The sequence below is a fragment of the Xiphophorus maculatus genome, chromosome 20 (genome assembly GCF_002775205.1).
Source record: "Xiphophorus maculatus strain JP 163 A chromosome 20, X_maculatus-5.0-male, whole genome shotgun sequence".
In the NCBI taxonomy this organism is placed as follows: Eukaryota; Metazoa; Chordata; class Actinopteri; order Cyprinodontiformes; family Poeciliidae; genus Xiphophorus; species Xiphophorus maculatus.
This window is the reverse complement of record NC_036462.1, coordinates 30,544,973-30,567,812: the sequence shown is the minus strand read 5'-3', so window position 1 is coordinate 30,567,812 and position 22,840 is coordinate 30,544,973. Positions and strand designations below refer to the sequence as shown.

The window sequence follows — 22,840 nt, the reverse complement described above, 5'->3', positions numbered from 1 at the left end:
AGACCAAGCTCCTCATCTGACGCCTAACTAAAATAAAAGCAAAACTAGAGTTCATAAGATAAATAAGGGTCTGATGACCTGGCGACAAAGGAATTGTCTGGTGACGAAGGAGACCTGTGTTCGATGGCCTCAAGTTCCCATGGCACCGCAGTCCTGCGGGCCTCAAGCTCTCCTGTCAACATCTTTCAAGCGTTAAGCTTTTCCACCATAAGTCCCCAAGTGTCAAGCTCCCCTGACACGGTAGTTCTGTTGTCCTCTAGTCTTTCTGCCACAGATACTCAAGCATGAAGCTTGGAGCCCTCATCACACTTCTTTATTTAGCAGTACCAAGTGTCAACCCAGTACCTGATAGTACCTGTTTGGTACATTTTCAGGAAGGTATTGGAAACGCCAGTGATGACACGTCTGAATATAGGCTGCTTCTGTAGCTGATCTGAAACTGATTTGATGTTTTCGCTGATTTTCTGTTCAGGTGGCTGCTGGTTCAGCTGCTCCAGTTTAAGCTGCAGGTCGGTGTTCATATTCTTCAAGTCAGTATTTTTCTGCTCCAGGATCTCGTTTTCCTGCTCCAAGGTGGTGTTGATATTCTCCAAGATAGAACATTTCTGCTCCAGAGAGGTGCTTCTCAGCGTCAGGGCAGTGTTTATCTGTTCCAAGAAGTTGCTTTTCTCCTCCAAGGAGGCTCTTTTCTGCTCCAAGACGGTGTTTATCTCATCGAAAATGGTGTTTTCCATCTCCAGGGTATTTCTTTCCCTTTCCAGGGCATGGTTTATATGTTCCAGAGTCGTGTTTTTATTCCCTAGAGCAGTTTTTTCCTTCTCCAGGGTACTTTTTTCTTTCTCCAGGGTGTTAATTCTCTGTTCCAGAGCGGTGCTTTTCTGCCCTAGGGCAGTTTTTTCCTGCTCCAGCGTATTTTTTTCTTTCTCCAGGACATTGTTTCTCTGCTGAAGAGCGGTGCTTTTCTGCCCTAGGGCAGTTTTTTCCTGCTCCAGGGTGTTTTTTTCCTTCTCCAGGGCATTGATTCTCTGCTTCAGGGAGGTGCTTTTGTTCTCCAAGGCAGTGGTATTCTGCTCCAGGGTGGTGTTGTTCTCCTTTAACGTTTTGTTTACGTGCAACAGTTTGTTTAATTCCTCGTCTTTGTCTTGATGCTTGTCTTTTCCAAATGCAGCTTGTTCTATGTTCAGAACTTGCATCTTCAGCTCCTCATTTCTTTCAATCAGAGACTGTTTTACAATGGACATCATGCCAACTTCGTTCAATATTCCATGGGGCTTCTGTGTCTCTTCAGCTAATGTCTGTTGTACTTTTTCCTTTCCAGAATCACAAGATGATGTCTTACTGCTGCGACTCATTGTTGATCCCGTTTCTCTGGACAAATCCAAAAACTTCTCAATGATTTTCTTGACTTGTGTGTTAGAATTTGCCTCTTTATCTCGAAAAGCTTTCATTTTCAATCTCTTGTTAGGATACTACTACGTGCTCTCTGTCTCTCTTCTTCAATGGTTATGACCGTAGAATTCAAGCGTGCAGCTCTGTGATGCCCTCTAGCTCCACAAAGTGTGCATCGCTCTTTGTGACATCAATTTGCGTGATGTCACACGTTGATGTCACTGCCTCAGCAGAACAACTAGAAAACTGCTGAAGTTTGAATAAAAACAAACTTTACGGCTGAACGTTGCTCGGCTTAGCTGATGGCTATTGGAGACAGTTCGGCTGGTAATATGTCACCAAGGCTGAAATCCACACTTGGGAGACAATGGACTGGCACAGCAGGGTGCGAGGACCACAGGTCAAAAGGAAACATTGTGTCCGAAAACAGAAAAAGGGGAAACGGGCCTGTTGACCCAGCTGACGCCAACTCAACCTCTCTCTAGCTAAGCAAGGTTGGTGGAATCAAATAATGTTCTCGCTCTTTGGTTACCTAGCAACAGCCTGTTGAGTCACTTGCGCAGCAGCAGTTTCTGGTTTCACCTCCATTCCTCATAATTGCTTAGAAATAAAAAAAAGAAATTAAAAAGCATTGTGATGTGAAAACTATGGATTAAACAAGAATGTATTCCAAATATTGAAAACAGAAAAACTAACAAAAACATTATTGATACAGATATAAGACACTTATTTCATGATATTGTAATATTGTTCAGCCTTACCATAATTAGACTATTTCTGTGTTTAAAATCCATTTTAATTAGTTATTATTTAGGATTATTTTCTGAGAAATTGAGTTTGATTAGTTTGAATGTAATTACTGAAATTCGTGGTTTGGGTAATGTTATCATTAACCAAATCTATATGACTCACAACAACATTTAATTTCCCTTTGGGATCAGTAAAGTTGAATTTTGAAGACAACACTTTACCAAGTTTTTTTTTTCTTTTTGTCCAGTTTCTAGTGAAAATATTTTAGTACACTTAAAATAAGACAAAACTGACTAAACTTTTCAGCAAGATATAGAAGCTTGTTTAAGTAAATAATTCCTTAAAATTGCTGAAGAATTATTAGTTCCATTCACAGAATATGATACTTAAAACAAAACATTCTTCCCCAGTTATAAGTGAAATAATCTAGTATTTTTTCCATCAATATTAAGGAATCACTGACGTAAAACAAGCTCCTATATCTTCCTGAAAAGTTACTCATAAGTTAGTTGTATCTTATCCTAAGTGTACTAAGATGTTTGCACAATAAACTGGACCAAAACTACTTGGTGAGGTTTAGTGTTTTTTGCAGTGAGGGAGCTGAAAACAATCGGAAATCATTTTTATTTCCAAAAGATGTAAAACATTATGCTAAATTATGCACTAAAATAGAGCATACTGAAGTTCATAGTTATAATGTGAAAAGTTTTGCATTAATATGATTAATCTGTCAGTTATTAATTGGAAGAACAAACATGTGTGTGAGAAGAAAACTCCTCTTCGTAGGAAGCGATGGGGCTTCTGTCCACAAACCTTCTTTATCCACCAGCTCCTGGTCGATTTTACTGCTCCCAAACCTCACTAAAAATACAAAATAAAATGAAATAAGAGAAAGCATTGTTTATCAATCCGCCACGGTGGATTATCCCTCCCCTCAGACTTAAAGCTAACTGGACTCTCACCTATTAATTTGTCATAATCGGCTCCCTTGGCGTTGGTGGTTGAAACGGTCCATGGATCCACCGTGTCGTCCTCACCGGCCAAATCTGCTGCCGTTCTGTTGTTCGGCGCAGCATCGTTCACTGACGTCCTGCTTTGTAGTCCTGACCAGTCATCTGTTTGTAGCCCATTTTCAGCTTCAGTAGCAGCTGGACAGCAGCATCAACCTCAGCCTGCAGAAAAATAAATAAAACAGGGGCAAAAAAACAAACAATATCATCAATTAAGCAAAAAATAAAACCAGTAAAATCAGTACTTTGCATGTTTGCCTTAGGTTCCTGAGTTTGCTGTGGTGTGTTGGTTTATGTATGTTGTATAATGGTTAATAAGTGACATTTTGAAAACTATGTTTGGTATTTATCCTTACAGGACTTTAATATAAGGTAGCTATGGAAAGATAGTTTAAACCCCAAAGCCCCTTACCTTTGTGAAATGAAGAGCAAATGTTTCCAAAGCAACAGTTAAAGAGTTGCTGGTAAATTAATTTATTCCCATGTTATAGAGTGGGAACGGATTATATCAGGTGGCTAAAGTATTTGGTTCTCCTCCTTTAACTTTGGAAAATAATAATCAAATGTCACCAAATCCACAGGATTTGTTGTTGATGAAGAGAGGAATCGACATAGTTAAAGAGTTTGTGAAAAAATAATAAGGTCCCATGTCATGGAGGGGGAACAAATTTTTTCAAGTGGCTAAAATATATGGTTCCCCCCCAAGTAAGTTTGGTAAATAAAGGGTATATATTACCAAATTCACAGGATTTGTTACTGATGAAGAGGAGACTAAGAACAGTTAAAGGAGATTGTGAGAAAAACAATTATCTCCCATGTTATGTCTGGGGAACAGGTTATTTCAGGCAGCTAAAATATGTGGTTCCCCCTTTTAACTTTGGCAAATAATGAGCAAATGTTTTCAAACTTACATAATTTATTGTTGATGAAGAGAGGAATAAACAGAGTTAAAGACTTGTTTAACATTTGTTCCCATGTTATAGAGGGGAAACGGATTATTTCAGATGGCTAAAATATACAATTCCCCCCTCATAACTTTGGCAAATAATGATAAAATGTCACCAAATTCACAGGATTCGTTGTTGATGAAGAGAGGAATAAGCACCGTTAAAGATTTTCTGGAAAATTAATTTGTTCCCATGTTAGGGAGGGGGAACGGATTATTTCTGGCAGCTGAAATATCGATTCTCTCCTTTCCTCCCCCCATAACTTTGGGAAATAAAGAGCAACTCCAAATTCATTTGTAGGAGGCAGATGGAAATGGAAATAAGGCGTCCACTGGCACTAACCCCATACAAACATGTGTCTGTTCAAAAATAACTAGAAACTTCCATTTTAAGCTTCGTGGTGTGCTCAGACACTAAATCAATCTGAACATTCAAAACAGGCATCAGATTTTAAGAAATGGCCATTTTAAGCTTCTCTCGGTGAGAAAACGTTTATTTTTCCCACATTGTTGTAACTCCATTTCAACACTCCTAACAGACACATAAATGATGGAAACAACTAGAAACTTAGTTTTTAAGATTTCCTATGTGTTCAGACAGAAAATGAACCTGAACACTGGAAGCATCAGGTTTTAAGGAATCACAATTTCAGGGATAGAATGCTTTATTCCTCTACTTTGGGATCAACAAAGTATTTTTGAATTCAATTCAATTCAACTGAAGAAGCAATGAGTAACAGAGAGGGCCAGAGATACCGGCAGTGTACTGCAGCCCAGCTGCTTCTATTATTCCAATACCAACAGTCTGACTGATCCCAGTGCTCCGTAATCACCAGTAGAGGGCGCAATCACCTTACATTTTAAAAGCACATAGCTACGAAGGGAATGGGTGGCCTATTTATGACTTTTAAGGTTTTCATATGATTGACACGCAATTTAGAGTGAGCAAAATTTAGAGTGAGTGATGACGCTCAGCTCTGACAACTAGCCACGGATCTGCTAAGAAGTAGCAGTTTGCGACTTCCTTTGTTTTTGTCCATTGTGTCATTGTGAGGTTTGGGACATGGCTGAAAAGGAGGTGCACGATGATGCAGTGGAAGGAAGGGTCATCAATGAAGAATACAAGATCTTGTGCTTGAGAATATGAGATTGAATATAATAAACAACGTCTTTCCAGAATGAGACAGCGAAGGGTCACCTCCAGAATAAGTGGACTATTGTCTCATTGTCCAAATTACAGAAAGAGCAGCTACGGTCTATATCCTGGGGCAGGTTTTGTTTTGCAGGGTAGCACCAGTGGAGAAGTTTGAAGCACACATCACAAGGTTTGTTCCTAATGATGTATTTGGAGGGCAGAGTCCAAACCGTTGACCATTTGATATCAGAAACAAAAACTGTCTCCAGTAGTGGGTCACATAAGGTGTAGTAGCAATGTTCTTCTGAAATAAGGATCTTATATTTTTGTTTCTAGTGGAGGGTTTAGAGGAAAAACACATTTTACCCACAACAGATTCAGAAACAGAAGAGTGTGTGTCTGCAGCTCTGTCCTCCCCAGAATGATGACATCATCATCCTCATCCTCCCTCATGGATACAGATGACGTTACAATATGAATCCTAAGGGCCAATCAGAGCCCGGCTGACTGTAAATACTTTGTAAATTCGAAGTTTGGAGTTTTTGTTTATAAATAGTTGTTGTTGCACTGAGTTCCTCAGTTGGAACAGCAAACGGCCTGAAGAAGGTTGATCCTCACCGAAACGTCGCGTTTGGTTTGCTGTTAAAAGTGCCTAACGGCGAAGAAAAAAAGTTTCTTGTTTTACCTCGTTTCTGATTCGAGGCGTTATTATTTCTGAAATATGACCGAAGACGAAACTTCGGTGGGTTTTTATTTCGCAGATTATTTGAAATAAATACGGTTTTTACACCTTTATTGAGACAGACTGTATGAGTCGAAGGTTTTTCAGTGTCTGATGAAAATGTTCTCCGCAGATGGTTTGAAATTCCCCCGATTTTTCTTTTAACACCATAATAGCTTAAAGCATTACAAAACAGAAGCCCGTTATATAGAACATTTTATATCATCCTTTACTGTCTAGTCTATTAATGTAGGGGGGATGCATTTTAATTTCTGAGCCAGCCAATATTTGCATCCCCTGTCTATTGTCCTGTTGATATGACAGTGGTTCTCAAATGGGGGTACGCGTACCCCTGGGGGTACGTGGAGGTACTGCAGGGGGTACGTGAAGCTTTTCAAAATATCTTTAAAAAATCAGTAGGCTCCTCATAATAAGTCTTGGGAAAAATTATTTTGTAAAAAGTATGATAAAATATAAATGTGTGTTCATGCACTGAATTTTATATTCAGTATTTAGTTTCAATATCCTTTAAAATATAACTGACCCCCCCACCAAGTTAGTTTGACCCAGGGCACTCGTCAACGACCTGTCGTTATCATGATTACACTGTAACTATGGAGATGTAGCTAAAGCGTAGCAGCAATGCTGCTGAAAGTACAGATAAAGTGAAAAATAAGGCAAAACCAGAGCCGACGAAGTACAGAACGTACATGGAAAAGTATGTTTTAATGGGATTTACGTCCACGATCTCTGTACCTCTTTTTTATTCCAAAAATGTTTTGCCTGTGTCAGGGGGTACTTGACTAAAAATATATTTTTAAGGGGGTACATCACTGAAAAAAGTTTGCGAACCACTGTGTTAGATAATGCATAAAAATGAATGAAGGTGACAGAACTCGAAGTTCACGTTTCATGGAACCAACCTTAGGGGAGATGATGGAGAAGTATTTCTGTCCAGACGGCCGCTGGTACAAGTAGTACATGTTGCCTGGCTTTTTCACAATATTACAGGCAGCATGGTGGAGGTCAGCGTCTCTCTTTGCTTCTTCTAAAACCTGCGGTCGTCAAACGGCGATCAATGCCACGCGCCATCCGACGGGTGAACGTGACCCGTCTGAACCTAAACACAACCATTTTGTGAATCGACGGTCATACCTTTTTGGCCTGCTCCTGCAGGTACCTGATCTGGTCAGCGATTACTGTCAGTTTGTTGCAAGCGTTGGCTTTGACAAAGTCGTCCCCCTGAGAAACATCCACGTCACTTCAGGAGGGAAAACGCTCTTGTGAGCTAGACAACTTGACAAAACATGCCTCACCTTCTGCACTTGCTCGGCAAGTGCATTGTGACATGCACTTGCCCACTCTGTTGGGGACCCCATGGACCCCCAACAGAGTGGGGGTCCATGGGGTCCCCCACTCTGTTGGTCTGATAGGAGCTGACCAGTTCCATCCCACTGGGGGCCGTGCTGGTCTCAACCAGGTTCACCACAACACTGTCTCATTATAATGAGATAGTAACTCATTATTTTGAGATACTATATCATAATGAGATCATTTATTTTTTTAACAGAGTGACGGAAACGGGCTTCCATAGAAATTAAGAAAATTTCAATACAAAATTTTCAATCATAAAATTATTTTATTTTCTTACAATAAAGCTCCACGAAGCAGCTGGATTTGGTCAGCTGGTGTTTAGCTGCGTCGGTCCGGACCGCGGGGAGCTGCGTCCACCCGACGCAAAGGGGGCGATACTGACGTAAAGCTTTCAGGGTTAGAGGCACATCTACGTCTTCATTTCTATGTCCGCAGTGTCGTCACTGCACGATCCGTGCTGAAATTCTGTTACCCTGTGAAAATCCGCGCCCCCTGTGTCGGGAGCGCGCATTGCAGCCAGAGAGGCGGATCTGATCATTTTCAGATGGTCAGATCTGAAAATGATCTGAAAATGATCTGAAAATGATCTGACCATCATTTTCAGATCATTTGAGTAAAACGTTACTCAAGGCTGAGAGTCAGATGGCTGATTTTACACACTATTAAAACTATGTCACATAAATGTTTACACTACAGGGCAGTTTCTCCTGTCTGAGTCTGTAAGGACAGGATGAGATGTGGGTTAAAGAAAGAAGAAAAACCAAACATTGCTTCTTTTTCTCCATCTAATAGCTTGAGAATGTTTTCTCTCTCCTTCAGAGCTTTCCAAGCCTGATCCTTCTCCTTCTCGGGCCGAGAAATGGAAGACAACTCATATAACTCATACACAACTAAAACAACTCATATAATCATGTCAAGGTTGTAACATTCAGTTTAATCGGCAGCTGTTGTTTTAAAAAGAAGCTATAACAGAATTGTAAAATAAATAAATAAACGAGGTCTTCTTACGCTGTTTTGTGTTGTTATTTTAAACGCCAAGAGAATCGCTCTTTTTCCAACTTTTGTCACTTAAGTCTGAAAAATAAAAGTCAGTCACCAAACACAGTTTTCCAACACGTAGTGTGTATTTCTAATTGTTCGTTGCTGATAGAGGATGGAAGCTGCTGATAGCAGGGCACAAAAATTAAGACTTCCTGAAAAGATGAGAGTGTAGACTTCCTGGTAAATCCTGTTCTAATGTAAAATATGACAGATTACTGGATTAAGGAAATTTATAGTATATTACATGCTATCACATAATATTTTTTCAGAATTTGGAAACAGTTGCTCTTTATTTCCCCAAGTTATGGGGGGAGGAGAGGAGAGAATCGATATTTCAGCTGCCAGAAATTATTTGCCAAAGTTAAAGGAGGAGAACCAAATACTTTAGCCACCTGATATAATCCGTTCCCACTCTATAACATGGGAATAAATTAATTTACCAGCAACTCTTTAACTGTGCTTTGGAAACATTTGCTCTTCATTTCACAAAGGTAAGGGGCTTTGAGATTTAAACTATCTTTCCATAGCTACCTTATATTAAAGTCCTGTAAGGATAAATATCAAACATAGTTTTCAAAATGTAATTTATGAACCATTATACAACATACATAAACCAAATACGAACCTGGAGGCCGATGGGACCCTCTACGAAGCCCTGGAGGTCAGCCTGGAGACCAACAGGACTCGATACGAAGCCCTGGAGGTCAGCCTGGAGACCAACAGGACTCGCTACGAAGCCCTGGAGGTCAGCCTGGAGACCAACAGGACTCGCTACGAAGCCCTGGAGGTCAGCCTGGAGACCAACAGGACTCGCTACGAAGCCCTGGAGGTCAGCCTGGAGACCAACAGGACTCGCTACGAAGCCCTGGAGGTCAGCCTGGAGACCAACAGGACTCGCTACGAAGCCCTGGAGGTCAGCCTGGAGACCAACAGGACTCGCTACGAAGCCCTGGAGGTCAGCCTGGAGACCAACAGGACTCGCTACGAAGCCCTGGAGGCAGGCCGGGAGGAGCTTGGGGTCAGCAGACCAAGCTCTTCATCTGACGCCTAACTAAAATAAAAGCAAAACTAGAGTTCATAAGATAAATAAGGGTCTGATGACCTGGCGACAAAGGAATTGTCTGGTGACGAAGGAGACCTGTGTTCGATGGCCTCAAGTTCCCATGGCACCGCAGTCCTGCGGGCCTCAAGCTCTCCTGTCAACATCTTTCAAGCGTTAAGCTTTTCCACCATAAGTCCCCAAGTGTCAAGCTCCCCTGACACGGTAGTTCTGTTGTCCTCTAGTCTTTCTGCCACAGATACTCAAGCATGAAGCTTGGAGCCCTCATCACACTTCTTTATTTAGCAGTACCAAGTGTCAATCCAGTACCTTATAGTACCTGTTTGGTACATTTTCAGGAAGGTATTGGAGACGCCACTGATGACACGTCTGAATATAGGCTGCTTCTGTAGCTGATCTGAAACTGATTTGATGTTTTCGCTGGTTTTCTGGTTCAGCTGCTCCAGTTTAAGCTGCAGGTCGGTGTTCATATTCTTTAAGTCAGTATTTTTCTGCTCCAGGATCTCGTTTTCCTGCTCCAAGGCGGTGTTGATATTCTCCAAGATAGAACATTTCTGCTCCAGAGAGGTGCTTCTCAGCGTCAGGGCGGTGTTTATCTGTTCCAAGAAGTTGCTTTTCTCCTCCAAGGAGGCTCTTTTCTGCTCCAAGACGGTGTTTATCTCATCGAAAATGGTGTTTTCCATCTCCAGGGTATTTCTTTCCCTTTCCAGGGCATGGTTTATATGTTCCAGAGTCGTGTTTTTATTCCCTAGAGCAGTTTTTTCCTTCTCCAGGGTACTTTTTTCTTTCTCCAGGGTGTTAATTCTCTGTTCCAGAGCGGTGCTTTTCTGCCCTAGGGCAGTTTTTTCCTGCTCCAGCGTATTTTTTTCTTTCTCCAGGACATTGTTTCTCTGCTGAAGAGCGGTGCTTTTCTGCCCTAGGGCAGTTTTTTCCTGCTGCAGGGTGTTTTTTTCCTTCTCCAGGGCATTGATTCTCTGCTTCAGGGAGGTGCTTTTGTTCTCCAAGGCAGTGGTATTCTGCTCCAGGGTGGTGTTGTTCTCCTTTAACGTTTTGTTTACGTGCAACAGTTTGTTTAATTCCTCGTCTTTGTCTTGAAGCTTGTCTTTTTCAAATGCAGCTTGTTCTATGTTCAGAACTTGCATCTTCAGCTCCTCATTTCTTTCAATCAGAGACTGTTTTACAATGGACATCATGCCAACTTCGTTCAATATTCCATGGGGCTTCTGTGTCTCTTCAGCTAATGTCTGTTGTACTTTTTCCTTTCCAGAATCACAAGATGATGTCTTACTGCTGCGACTCATTGTTGATCCCGTTTCTCTGGACAAATCCAAAAACTTCTCAATGATTTTCTTTACTTGTGTGTTAGAATTTGCCTCTTTATCTCGAAAAGCTTTCATTTTCAATCTCTTGTTAGGATACTACTACGTGCTCTCTGTCTCTCTTCTTCAATGGTTATGACCGTAGAATTCAAGCGTGCAGCTCTGTGATGCCCTCTAGCTCCACAAAGTGTGCATCGCTCTTTGTGACATCAATTTGCGTGATGTCACACATTGATGTCACTGCCTCAGCAGAACAACTAGAAAACTGCTGAAGTTTGAATAAAAACAAACTTTACGGCTGAACGCTGCTCGGCTTAGCTGATGGCTATTGGAGACAGTTCAGCTGGTAATATGCCACCAAGGCTGAAATCCACACTGGGGAGCCAATGGACTGGCACAGCAGGGTGCGAGGACCACAGGTCAAAAGGAAACATTGTGTCCGAAAACAGAAAAAGGGGAAACGGGCCTGTTGACCCAGCTGACGCCAACTCAACCTCTCTCTAGCTAAGCAAGGTTGGTGGAATCAAATAATGTTCTCGCTCTTTGGTTACCTAGCAACAGCCTGTTGAGTCACTTGCGCAGCAGCAGTTTCTGGTTTCACCTCCATTCCTCATAATTGCTTAGAAATAAAAAAAAGAAATTAAAAAGCATTGTGATGTGAAAACTATGGATTAAACAAGAATGTATTCCAAATATTGAAAACAGAAAAACTAACAAAAACATTATTGATACAGATATAAGACACTTATTTCATGATATTGTAATATTGTTCAGCCTTACCATAATTAGACTATTTCTGTGTTTAAAATCCATTTTAATTAGTTATTATTTAGGATTATTTTCTGAGAAATTGAGTTTGATTAGTTTGAATGTAATTACTGAAATTCGTGGTTTGGGTAATGTTATCATAAACCAAATCTATATGACTCACAACAACATTTAATTTCCCTTTGGGATCAGTAAAGTTGAATTTTGAAGACAACACTTTACCAAGTTTTTTTTTTCTTTTTGTCCAGTTTCTAGTGAAAATATTTTAGTACACTTAAAATAAGACAAAAATGACTAAACTTTTCAGCAAGATATAGAAGCTTGTTTAAGTAAATAATTCCTTAAAATTGCTGAAGAATTATTAGTTCCATTCACAGAATATGATACTTAAAACAAAACATTCTTCCCCAGTTATAAGTGAAATAATCTAGTATTTTTTCCATCAATATTAAGGAATCACTGACGTAAAACAAGCTCCTATATCTTCCTGAAAAGTTACTCATAAGTTAGTTGTGTCTTATCCTAAATGTACTAAGATGTTTGCACAATAAACTGGACCAAAACTACGTGGTGAGGTTTAGTGTTTTTGCAGTGAGGGAGCTGAAAACAATCGGAAATCATTTTTATTTCCAAAAGATGTAAAACATTATGCTAAATTATGCACTAAAATAAAGCACACTGAAGTTCATAGTTATAATGTGAAAAGTTTTGCATTAATATGATTAATCTGTCAGTTATTAATTGGAAGAACAAACATGTGTGTGAGAAGAAAACTCCTCTTCGTAGGAAGTGATGGGGCTTCTGTCCACAAACCTTCTTTATCCACCAGCTCCTGGTCGATTTTACTGCTCCCAAACCTCACTAAAAATACAAAATAAAATGAAATAAGAGAAAGCATTGTTTATCAATCCGCCACGGTGGATTATCCCTCCCCTCAGACTTAAAGCTAACTGGACTCTCACCTATTAATTTGTCATAATCGGCTCCCTTGGCGTTGGTGGTTGAAACGGTCCATGGATCCACCGTGTCGTCCTCACCGGCCAAATCTGCTGCCGTTCTGTTGTTCGGCGCAGCATCGTTCACTGACGTCCTGCTTTGTAGTCCTGACCAGTCATCTGTTTGTAGCCCATTTTCAGCTTCAGTAGCAGCTGGACAGCAGCATCAACCTCAGCCTGCAGAAAAATAAATAAAACAGGGGCAAAAAAACAAACAATATCATCAATTAAGCAAAAAATAAAACCAGTAAAATCAGTACTTTGCATGTTTGCCTTAGGTTCCTGAGTTTGCTGTGGTGTGTTGGTTTATGTATGTTGTATAATGGTTAATAAGTGACATTTTGAAAACTATGTTTGGTATTTATCCTTACAGGACTTTAATATAAGGTAGCTATGGAAAGATAGTTTAAACCCCAAAGCCCCTTACCTTTGTGAAATGAAGAGCAAATGTTTCCAAAGCAACAGTTAAAGAGTTGCTGGTAAATTAATTTATTCCCATGTTATAGAGTGGGAACGGATTATATCAGGTGGCTAAAGTATTTGGTTCTCCTCCTTTAACTTTGGAAAATAATAATCAAATGTCACCAAATCCACAGGATTTGTTGTTGATGAAGAGAGGAATCGACATAGTTAAAGAGTTTGTGAAAAAATAATAAGGTCCCATGTCATGGAGGGGGAACAAATTTTTTCAAGTGGCTAAAATATATGGTTCCCCCCCAAGTAAGTTTGGTAAATAAAGGGTATATATTACCAAATTCACAGGATTTGTTACTGATGAAGAGGAGACTAAGAACAGTTAAAGGAGATTGTGAGAAAAACAATTATCTCCCATGTTATGTCTGGGGAACAGGTTATTTCAGGCAGCTAAAATATGTGGTTCCCCCTTTTAACTTTGGCAAATAATGAGCAAATGTTTTCAAACTTACATAATTTATTGTTGATGAAGAGAGGAATAAACAGAGTTAAAGACTTGTTTAACATTTGTTCCCATGTTATAGAGGGGAAACGGATTATTTCAGATGGCTAAAATATACAATTCCCCCCTCATAACTTTGGCAAATAATGATAAAATGTCACCAAATTCACAGGATTCGTTGTTGATGAAGAGAGGAATAAGCACCGTTAAAGATTTTCTGGAAAATTAATTTGTTCCCATGTTAGGGAGGGGGAACGGATTATTTCTGGCAGCTGAAATATCGATTCTCTCCTTTCCTCCCCCCATAACTTTGGGAAATAAAGAGCAACTCCAAATTCATTTGTAGGAGGCAGATGGAAATGGAAATAAGGCGTCCACTGGCACTAACCCCATACAAACATGTGTCTGTTCAAAAATAACTAGAAACTTCCATTTTAAGCTTCGTGGTGTGCTCAGACACTAAATCAATCTGAACATTCAAAACAGGCATCAGATTTTAAGAAATGGCCATTTTAAGCTTCTCTCGGTGAGAAAACGTTTATTTTTCCCACATTGTTGTAACTCCATTTCAACACTCCTAACAGACACATAAATGATGGAAACAACTAGAAACTTAGTTTTTAAGATTTCCTATGTGTTCAGACAGAAAATGAACCTGAACACTGGAAGCATCAGGTTTTAAGGAATCACAATTTCAGGGATAGAATGCTTTATTCCTCTACTTTGGGATCAACAAAGTATTTTTGAATTCAATTCAATTCAACTGAAGAAGCAATGAGTAACAGAGAGGGCCAGAGATACCGGCAGTGTACTGCAGCCCAGCTGCTTCTATTATTCCAATACCAACAGTCTGACTGATCCCAGTGCTCCGTAATCACCAGTAGAGGGCGCAATCACCTTACATTTTAAAAGCACATAGCTACGAAGGGAATGGGTGGCCTATTTATGACTTTTAAGGTTTTCATATGATTGACACGCAATTTAGAGTGAGCAAAATTTAGAGTGAGTGATGATGCTCAGCTCTGACAACTAGCCACGGATCTGCTAAGAAGTAGCAGTTTGCGACTTCCTTTGTTTTTGTCCATTGTGTCATTGTGAGGTTTGGGACATGGCTGAAAAGGAGGTGCACGATGATGCAGTGGAAGGAAGGGTCATCAATGAAGAATACAAGATCTTGTGCTTGAGAATATGAGATTGAATATAATAAACAACGTCTTTCCAGAATGAGACAGCGAAGGGTCACCTCCAGAATAAGTGGACTATTGTCTCATTGTCCAAATTACAGAAAGAGCAGCTACGGTCTATATCCTGGGGCAGGTTTTGTTTTGCAGGGTAGCACCAGTGGAGAAGTTTGAAGCACACATCACAAGGTTTGTTCCTAATGATGTATTTGGAGGGCAGAGTCCAAACCGTTGACCATTTGATATCAGAAACAAAAACTGTCTCCAGTAGTGGGTCACATAAGGTGTAGTAGCAATGTTCTTCTGAAATAAGGATCTTATATTTTTGTTTCTAGTGGAGGGTTTAGAGGAAAAACACATTTTACCCACAACAGATTCAGAAACAGAAGAGTGTGTGTCTGCAGCTCTGTCCTCCCCAGAATGATGACATCATCATCCTCATCCTCCCTCATGGATACAGATGACGTTACAATATGAATCCTAAGGGCCAATCAGAGCCCGGCTGACTGTAAATACTTTGTAAATTCGAAGTTTGGAGTTTTTGTTTATAAATAGTTGTTGTTGCACTGAGTTCCTCAGTTGGAACAGCAAACGGCCTGAAGAAGGTTGATCCTCACCGAAACGTCGCGTTTGGTTTGCTGTTAAAAGTGCCTAACGGCGAAGAAAAAAAGTTTCTTGTTTTACCTCGTTTCTGATTCGAGGCGTTATTATTTCTGAAATATGACCGAAGACGAAACTTCGGTGGGTTTTTATTTCGCAGATTATTTGAAATAAATACGGTTTTTACACCTTTATTGAGACAGACTGTATGAGTCGAAGGTTTTTCAGTGTCTGATGAAAATGTTCTCCGCAGATGGTTTGAAATTCCCCCGATTTTTCTTTTAACACCATAATAGCTTAAAGCATTACAAAACAGAAGCCCGTTATATAGAACATTTTATATCATCCTTTACTGTCTAGTCTATTAATGTAGGGGGGATGCATTTTAATTTCTGAGCCAGCCAATATTTGCATCCCCTGTCTATTGTCCTGTTGATATGACAGTGGTTCTCAAATGGGGGTACGCGTACCCCTGGGGGTACGTGGAGGTACTGCAGGGGGTACGTGAAGCTTTTCAAAATATCTTTAAAAAATCAGTAGGCTCCTCATAATAAGTCTTGGGAAAAATTATTTTGTAAAAAGTATGATAAAATATAAATGTGTGTTCATGCACTGAATTTTATATTCAGTATTTAGTTTCAATATCCTTTAAAATATAACTGACCCCCCCACCAAGTTAGTTTGACCCAGGGCACTCGTCAACGACCTGTCGTTATCATGATTACACTGTAACTATGGAGATGTAGCTAAAGCGTAGCAGCAATGCTGCTGAAAGTACAGATAAAGTGAAAAATAAGGCAAAACCAGAGCCGACGAAGTACAGAACGTACATGGAAAAGTATGTTTTAATGGGATTTACGTCCACGATCTCTGTACCTCTTTTTTATTCCAAAAATGTTTTGCCTGTGTCAGGGGGTACTTGACTAAAAATATATTTTTAAGGGGGTACATCACTGAAAAAAGTTTGCGAACCACTGTGTTAGATAATGCATAAAAATGAATGAAGGTGACAGAACTCGAAGTTCACGTTTCATGGAACCAACCTTAGGGGAGATGATGGAGAAGTATTTCTGTCCAGACGGCCGCTGGTACAAGTAGTACATGTTGCCTGGCTTTTTCACAATATTACAGGCAGCATGGTGGAGGTCAGCGTCTCTCTTTGCTTCTTCTAAAACCTGCGGTCGTCAAACGGCGATCAATGCCACGCGCCATCCGACGGGTGAACGTGACCCGTCTGAACCTAAACACAACCATTTTGTGAATCGACGGTCATACCTTTTTGGCCTGCTCCTGCAGGTACCTGATCTGGTCAGCGATTACTGTCAGTTTGTTGCAAGCGTTGGCTTTGACAAAGTCGTCCCCCTGAGAAACATCCACGTCACTTCAGGAGGGAAAACGCTCTTGTGAGCTAGACAACTTGACAAAACATGCCTCACCTTCTGCACTTGCTCGGCAAGTGCATTGTGACATGCACTTGCCCACTCTGTTGGGGACCCCATGGACCCCCAACAGAGTGGGGGTCCATGGGGTCCCCCACTCTGTTGGTCTGATAGGAGCTGACCAGTTCCATCCCACTGGGGGCCGTGCTGGTCTCAACCAGGTTCACCACAACACTGTCTCATTATAATGAGATAGTAACTCATTATTTTGAGATACTATATCATAATGAGATCATTTATTTTTTTAACAGAGTGACGGAAACGGGCTTCCATAGAAATTAAGAAAATTTCAATACAAAATTTTCAATCATAAAATTATTTTATTTTCTTACAATAAAGCTCCACGAAGCAGCTGGATTTGGTCAGCTGGTGTTTAGCTGCGTCGGTCCGGACCGCGGGGAGCTGCGTCCACCCGACGCAAAGGGGGCGATACTGACGTAAAGCTTTCAGGGTTAGAGGCACATCTACGTCTTCATTTCTATGTCCGCAGTGTCGTCACTGCACGATCCGTGCTGAAATTCTGTTACCCTGTGAAAATCCGCGCCCCCTGTGTCGGGAGCGCGCATTGCAGCCAGAGAGGCGGATCTGATCATTTTCAGATGGTCAGATCTGAAAATGATCTGAAAATGATCTGAAAATGATCTGACCATCATTTTCAGATCATTTGAGTAAAACGTTACTCAAGGCTGAGAGTCAGATGGCTGATTTTACACACTATTAAAACTATGTCACATAAATGTTTACACTACAGGGCAGTTTCTCCTGTCTGAGTCTGTAAGGACAGGATGAGATGTGGGTTAAAGAAAGAAGAAAAACCAAACATTGCTTCTTTTTCTCCATCTAATAGCTTGAGAATGTTTTCTCTCTCCTTCAGAGCTTTCCAAGCCTGATCCTTCTCCTTCTCGGGCCGAGAAATGGAAGACAACTCATATAACTCATACACAACTAAAACAACTCATATAATCATGTCAAGGTTGTAACATTCAGTTTAATCGGCAGCTGTTGTTTTAAAAAGAAGCTATAACAGAATTGTAAAATAAATAAATAAACGAGGTCTTCTTACGCTGTTTTGTGTTGTTATTTTAAACGCCAAGAGAATCGCTCTTTTTCCAACTTTTGTCACTTAAGTCTGAAAAATAAAAGTCAGTCACCAAACACAGTTTTCCAACACGAAGTGTGTATTTCTAATTGTTCGTTGCTGATAGAGGATGGAAGCTGCTGATAGCAGGGCACAAAAATTAAGACTTCCTGAAAAGATGAGAGTGTAGACTTCCTGGTAAATCCTGTTCTAATGTAAAATATGACAGATTACTGGATTAAGGAAATTTATAGTATATTACATGCTATCACATAATATTTTTTCAGAATTTGGAAACAGTTGCTCTTTATTTCCCCAAGTTATGGGGGGAGGAGAGGAGAGAATCGATATTTCAGCTGCCAGAAATTATTTGCCAAAGTTAAAGGAGGAGAACCAAATACTTTAGCCACCTGATATAATCCGTTCCCACTCTATAACATGGGAATAAATTAATTTACCAGCAACTCTTTAACTGTGCTTTGGAAACATTTGCTCTTCATTTCACAAAGGTAAGGGGCTTTGAGATTTAAACTATCTTTCCATAGCTACCTTATATTAAAGTCCTGTAAGGATAAATATCAAACATAGTTTTCAAAATGTAATTTATGAACCATTATACAACATACATAAACCAAATACGAACCTGGAGGCCGATGGGACCCTCTACGAAGCCCTGGAGGTCAGCCTGGAGACCAACAGGACTCGATACGAAGCCCTGGAGGTCAGCCTGGAGACCAACAGGACTCGCTACGAAGCCCTGGAGGTCAGCCTGGAGACCAACAGGACTCGCTACGAAGCCCTGGAGGTCAGCCTGGAGACCAACAGGACTCGCTACGAAGCCCTGGAGGTCAGCCTGGAGACCAACAGGACTCGCTACGAAGCCCTGGAGGTCAGCCTGGAGACCAACAGGACTCGCTACGAAGCCCTGGAGGTCAGCCTGGAGACCAACAGGACTCGCTACGAAGCCCTGGAGGTCAGCCTGGAGACCAACAGGACTCGCTACGAAGCCCTGGAGGCAGGCCGGGAGGAGCTTGGGGTCAGCAGACCAAGCTCTTCATCTGACGCCTAACTAAAATAAAAGCAAAACTAGAGTTCATAAGATAAATAAGGGTCTGATGACCTGGCGACAAAGGAATTGTCTGGTGACGAAGGAGACCTGTGTTCGATGGCCTCAAGTTCCCATGGCACCGCAGTCCTGCGGGCCTCAAGCTCTCCTGTCAACATCTTTCAAGCGTTAAGCTTTTCCACCATAAGTCCCCAAGTGTCAAGCTCCCCTGACACGGTAGTTCTGTTGTCCTCTAGTCTTTCTGCCACAGATACTCAAGCATGAAGCTTGGAGCCCTCATCACACTTCTTTATTTAGCAGTACCAAGTGTCAATCCAGTACCTTATAGTACCTGTTTGGTACATTTTCAGGAAGGTATTGGAGACGCCACTGATGACACGTCTGAATATAGGCTGCTTCTGTAGCTGATCTGAAACTGATTTGATGTTTTCGCTGGTTTTCTGGTTCAGCTGCTCCAGTTTAAGCTGCAGGTCGGTGTTCATATTCTTTAAGTCAGTATTTTTCTGCTCCAGGATCTCGTTTTCCTGCTCCAAGGCGGTGTTGATATTCTCCAAGATAGAACATTTCTGCTCCAGAGAGGTGCTTCTCAGCGTCAGGGCGGTGTTTATCTGTTCCAAGAAGTTGCTTTTCTCCTCCAAGGAGGCTCTTTTCTGCTCCAAGACGGTGTTTATCTCATCGAAAATGGTGTTTTCCATCTCCAGGGTATTTCTTTCCCTTTCCAGGGCATGGTTTATATGTTCCAGAGTCGTGTTTTTATTCCCTAGAGCAGTTTTTTCCTTCTCCAGGGTACTTTTTTCTTTCTCCAGGGTGTTGATTCTCTGTTCCAGAGCGGTGCTTTTCTGCCCTAGGGCAGTTTTTTCCTTCTCCAGGGTACTTTTTTCTTTCTCCAGGGCATTGTTTCTCTGCTGAAGAGCGGTGCTTTTCTGCCCTAGGGCAGTTTTTTCCTGCTGCAGGGTGTTTTTTTCCTTCTCCAGGGCATTGATTCTCTGCTTCAGGGAGGTGCTTTTGTTCTCCAAGGCAGTGGTATTCTGCTCCAGGGTGGTGTTGTTCTCCTTTAACGTTTTGTTTACGTGCAACAGTTTGTTTAATTCCTCGTCTTTGTCTTGAAGCTTGTCTTTTTCAAATGCAGCTTGTTCTATGTTCAGAACTTGCATCTTCAGCTCCTCATTTCTTTCAATCAGAGACTGTTTTACAATGGACATCATGCCAACTTCGTTCAATATTCCATGGGGCTTCTGTGTCTCTTCAGCTAATGTCTGTTGTACTTTTTCCTTTCCAGAATCACAAGATGATGTCTTACTGCTGCGACTCATTGTTGATCCCGTTTCTCTGGACAAATCCAAAAACTTCTCAATGATTTTCTTTACTTGTGTGTTAGAATTTGCCTCTTTATCTCGAAAAGCTTTCATTTTCAATCTCTTGTTAAGATACTACTACGTGCTCTCTGTCTCTCTTCTTCAATGGTTATGACCGTAGAATTCAAGCGTGCAGCTCTGTGATGCCCTCTAGCTCCACAAAGTGTGCATCGCTCTTTGTGACATCAATTTGCGTGATGTCACACATTGATGTCACTGCCTCAGCAGAACAACTAGAAAACTGCTGAAGTTTGAATAAAAACAAACTTTACGGCTGAACGCTGCTCGGCTTAGCTGATGGCTATTGGAGACAGTTCAGCTGGTAATATGTCACCAAGGCTGAAATCCACACTGGGGAGACAATGGACTGGCACAGCAGGGTGCGAGGACCACAGGTCAAAAGGAAACATTGTGTCCGAAAACAGAAAAAGGGGAAACGGGCCTGTTGACCCAGCTGACGCCAACTCAACCTCTCTCTAGCTAAGCAAGGTTGGTGGAATCAAATAATGTTCTCGCTCTTTGGTTACCTAGCAACAGCCTGTTGAGTCACTTGCGCAGCAGCAGTTTCTGGTTTCACCTCCATTCCTCATAATTGCTTAGAAATAAAAAAAAGAAATTAAAAAGCATTGTGATGTGAAAACTATGGATTAAACAAGAATGTATTCCAAATATTGAAAACAGAAAAACTAACAAAAACATTATTGATACAGATATAAGACACTTATTTCATGATATTGTAATATTGTTCAGCCTTACCATAATTAGACTATTTCTGTGTTTAAAATCCATTTTAATTAGTTATTATTTAGGATTATTTTCTGAGAAATTGAGTTTGATTAGTTTGAATGTAATTACTGAAATTCGTGGTTTGGGTAATGTTATCATAAACCAAATCTATATGACTCACAACAACATTTAATTTCCCTTTGGGATCAGTAAAGTTGAATTTTGAAGACAACACTTTACCAAGTTTTTTTTTTCTTTTTGTCCAGTTTCTAGTGAAAATATTTTAGTACACTTAAAATAAGACAAAAATGACTAAACTTTTCAGCAAGATATAGAAGCTTGTTTAAGTAAATAATTCCTTAAAATTGCTGAAGAATTATTAGTTCCATTCACAGAATATGATACTTAAAACAAAACATTCTTCCCCAGTTATAAGTGAAATAATCTAGTATTTTTTCCATCAATATTAAGGAATCACTGACGTAAAACAAGCTCCTATATCTTCCTGAAAAGTTACTCATAAGTTAGTTGTGTCTTATCCTAAATGTACTAAGATGTTTGCACAATAAACTGGACCAAAACTACGTGGTGAGGTTTAGTGTTTTTGCAGTGAGGGAGCTGAAAACAATCGGAAATCATTTTTATTTCCAAAAGATGTAAAACATTATGCTAAATTATGCACTAAAATAAAGCACACTGAAGTTCATAGTTATAATGTGAAAAGTTTTGCATTAATATGATTAATCTGTCAGTTATTAATTGGAAGAACAAACATGTGTGTGAGAAGAAAACTCCTCTTCGTAGGAAGTGATGGGGCTTCTGTCCACAAACCTTCTTTATCCACCAGCTCCTGGTCGATTTTACTGCTCCCAAACCTCACTAAAAATACAAAATAAAATGAAATAAGAGAAAGCATTGTTTATCAATCCGCCACGGTGGATTATCCCTCCCCTCAGACTTAAAGCTAACTGGACTCTCACCTATTAATTTGTCATAATCGGCTCCCTTGGCGTTGGTGGTTGAAACGGTCCATGGATCCACCGTGTCGTCCTCACCGGCCAAATCTGCTGCCGTTCTGTTGTTCGGCGCAGCATCGTTCACTGACGTCCTGCTTTGTAGTCCTGACCAGTCATCTGTTTGTAGCCCATTTTCAGCTTCAGTAGCAGCTGGACAGCAGCATCAACCTCAGCCTGCAGAAAAATAAATAAAACAGGGGCAAAAAAACAAACAATATCATCAATTAGGCAAAAACTAAAACCAGTAAAATCAGTACTTTGCATGTTTGCCTTAGGTTCCTGAGTTTGCTGTGGTGTGTTGGTTTATGTATGTTGTATAATGGTTAATAAGTGACATTTTGAAAACTATGTTTGGTATTTATCCTTACAGGACTTTAATATAAGGTAGCTATGGAAAGATAGTTTAAACCCCAAAGCCTCTTACCTTTGTGAAATGAAGAGCAAATGTTTCCAAAGCAACAGTTAAAGAGTTGCTGGTAAATTAATTTATTCCCATGTTATAGAGTGGGAACGGATTATATCAGGTGGCTAAAGTATTTGGTTCTCCTCCTTTAACTTTGGAAAATAATAATCAAATGTCACCAAATCCACAGGATTTGTTGTTGATGAAGAGAGGAATCGACATAGTTAAAGAGTTTGTGAAAAAATAATAAGGTCCCATGTCATGGAGGGGGAACAAATTTTTTCAAGTGGCTAAAATATATGGTTCCCCCCCAAGTAAGTTTGGTAAATAAAGGGTATATATTACCAAATTCACAGGATTTGTTACTGATGAAGAGGAGACTAAGAACAGTTAAAGGAGATTGTGAGAAAAACAATTATCTCCCATGTTATGTCTGGGGAACAGGTTATTTCAGGCAGCTAAAATATGTGGTTCCCCCTTTTAACTTTGGCAAATAATGAGCAAATGTTTTCAAACTTACATAATTTATTGTTGATGAAGAGAGGAATAAAC

General features: G+C 40.4%; 2 protein-coding genes across 2 annotated transcripts; both read right to left on the bottom strand.

The window, feature by feature from the left end:
* Nucleotides 1-6,781: 6,781 nt before the first annotated feature.
* LOC111605811 (uncharacterized protein C1orf50 homolog) lies at nt 6,782-7,330 on the bottom strand. Its single transcript, XM_023324622.1, has 3 exons — nt 7,268-7,330; nt 7,107-7,193; nt 6,782-7,006 (listed from the first exon to the last, which is right to left on the bottom strand). Exons 1-3 carry the CDS (start codon nt 7,328-7,330, stop codon nt 6,782-6,784), a joined length of 375 nt encoding a protein of 124 aa, XP_023180390.1.
* An 8,825-nt stretch (nt 7,331-16,155) lies between these two features.
* Nucleotides 16,156-16,704, bottom strand: LOC111605810 (uncharacterized protein C1orf50 homolog). The gene is made up of 3 exons (XM_023324621.1): nt 16,642-16,704; nt 16,481-16,567; nt 16,156-16,380 (listed from the first exon to the last, which is right to left on the bottom strand). The coding sequence occupies exons 1-3, from the start codon at nt 16,702-16,704 to the stop codon at nt 16,156-16,158; spliced, it is 375 nt and encodes a 124-aa protein (XP_023180389.1).
* Between the last annotated feature and the right edge of the window lie 6,136 nt (nt 16,705-22,840).

Bases quoted from the DNA above. Each gene is read 5' to 3' on its own strand.
- LOC111605811 (XM_023324622.1), bottom strand. From the start codon at position 7,330: ATGGGGTCCCCAACAGAGTGGGCAAGTGCATGTCACAATGCACTTGCC. The intron at 7,194-7,267 runs GTGAGGCATGTT...GATGTTTCTCAG, and splicing joins TTGCCGAGCAAGTGCAGAAG to GGGGACGACTTTGTCAAAGC. The intron at 7,007-7,106 runs GTATGACCGTCG...TGACGACCGCAG, and splicing joins TGCAGGAGCAGGCCAAAAAG to GTTTTAGAAGAAGCAAAGAG.
- LOC111605810 (XM_023324621.1), bottom strand. From the start codon at position 16,704: ATGGGGTCCCCAACAGAGTGGGCAAGTGCATGTCACAATGCACTTGCC. The intron at 16,568-16,641 runs GTGAGGCATGTT...GATGTTTCTCAG, and splicing joins TTGCCGAGCAAGTGCAGAAG to GGGGACGACTTTGTCAAAGC. The intron at 16,381-16,480 runs GTATGACCGTCG...TGACGACCGCAG, and splicing joins TGCAGGAGCAGGCCAAAAAG to GTTTTAGAAGAAGCAAAGAG.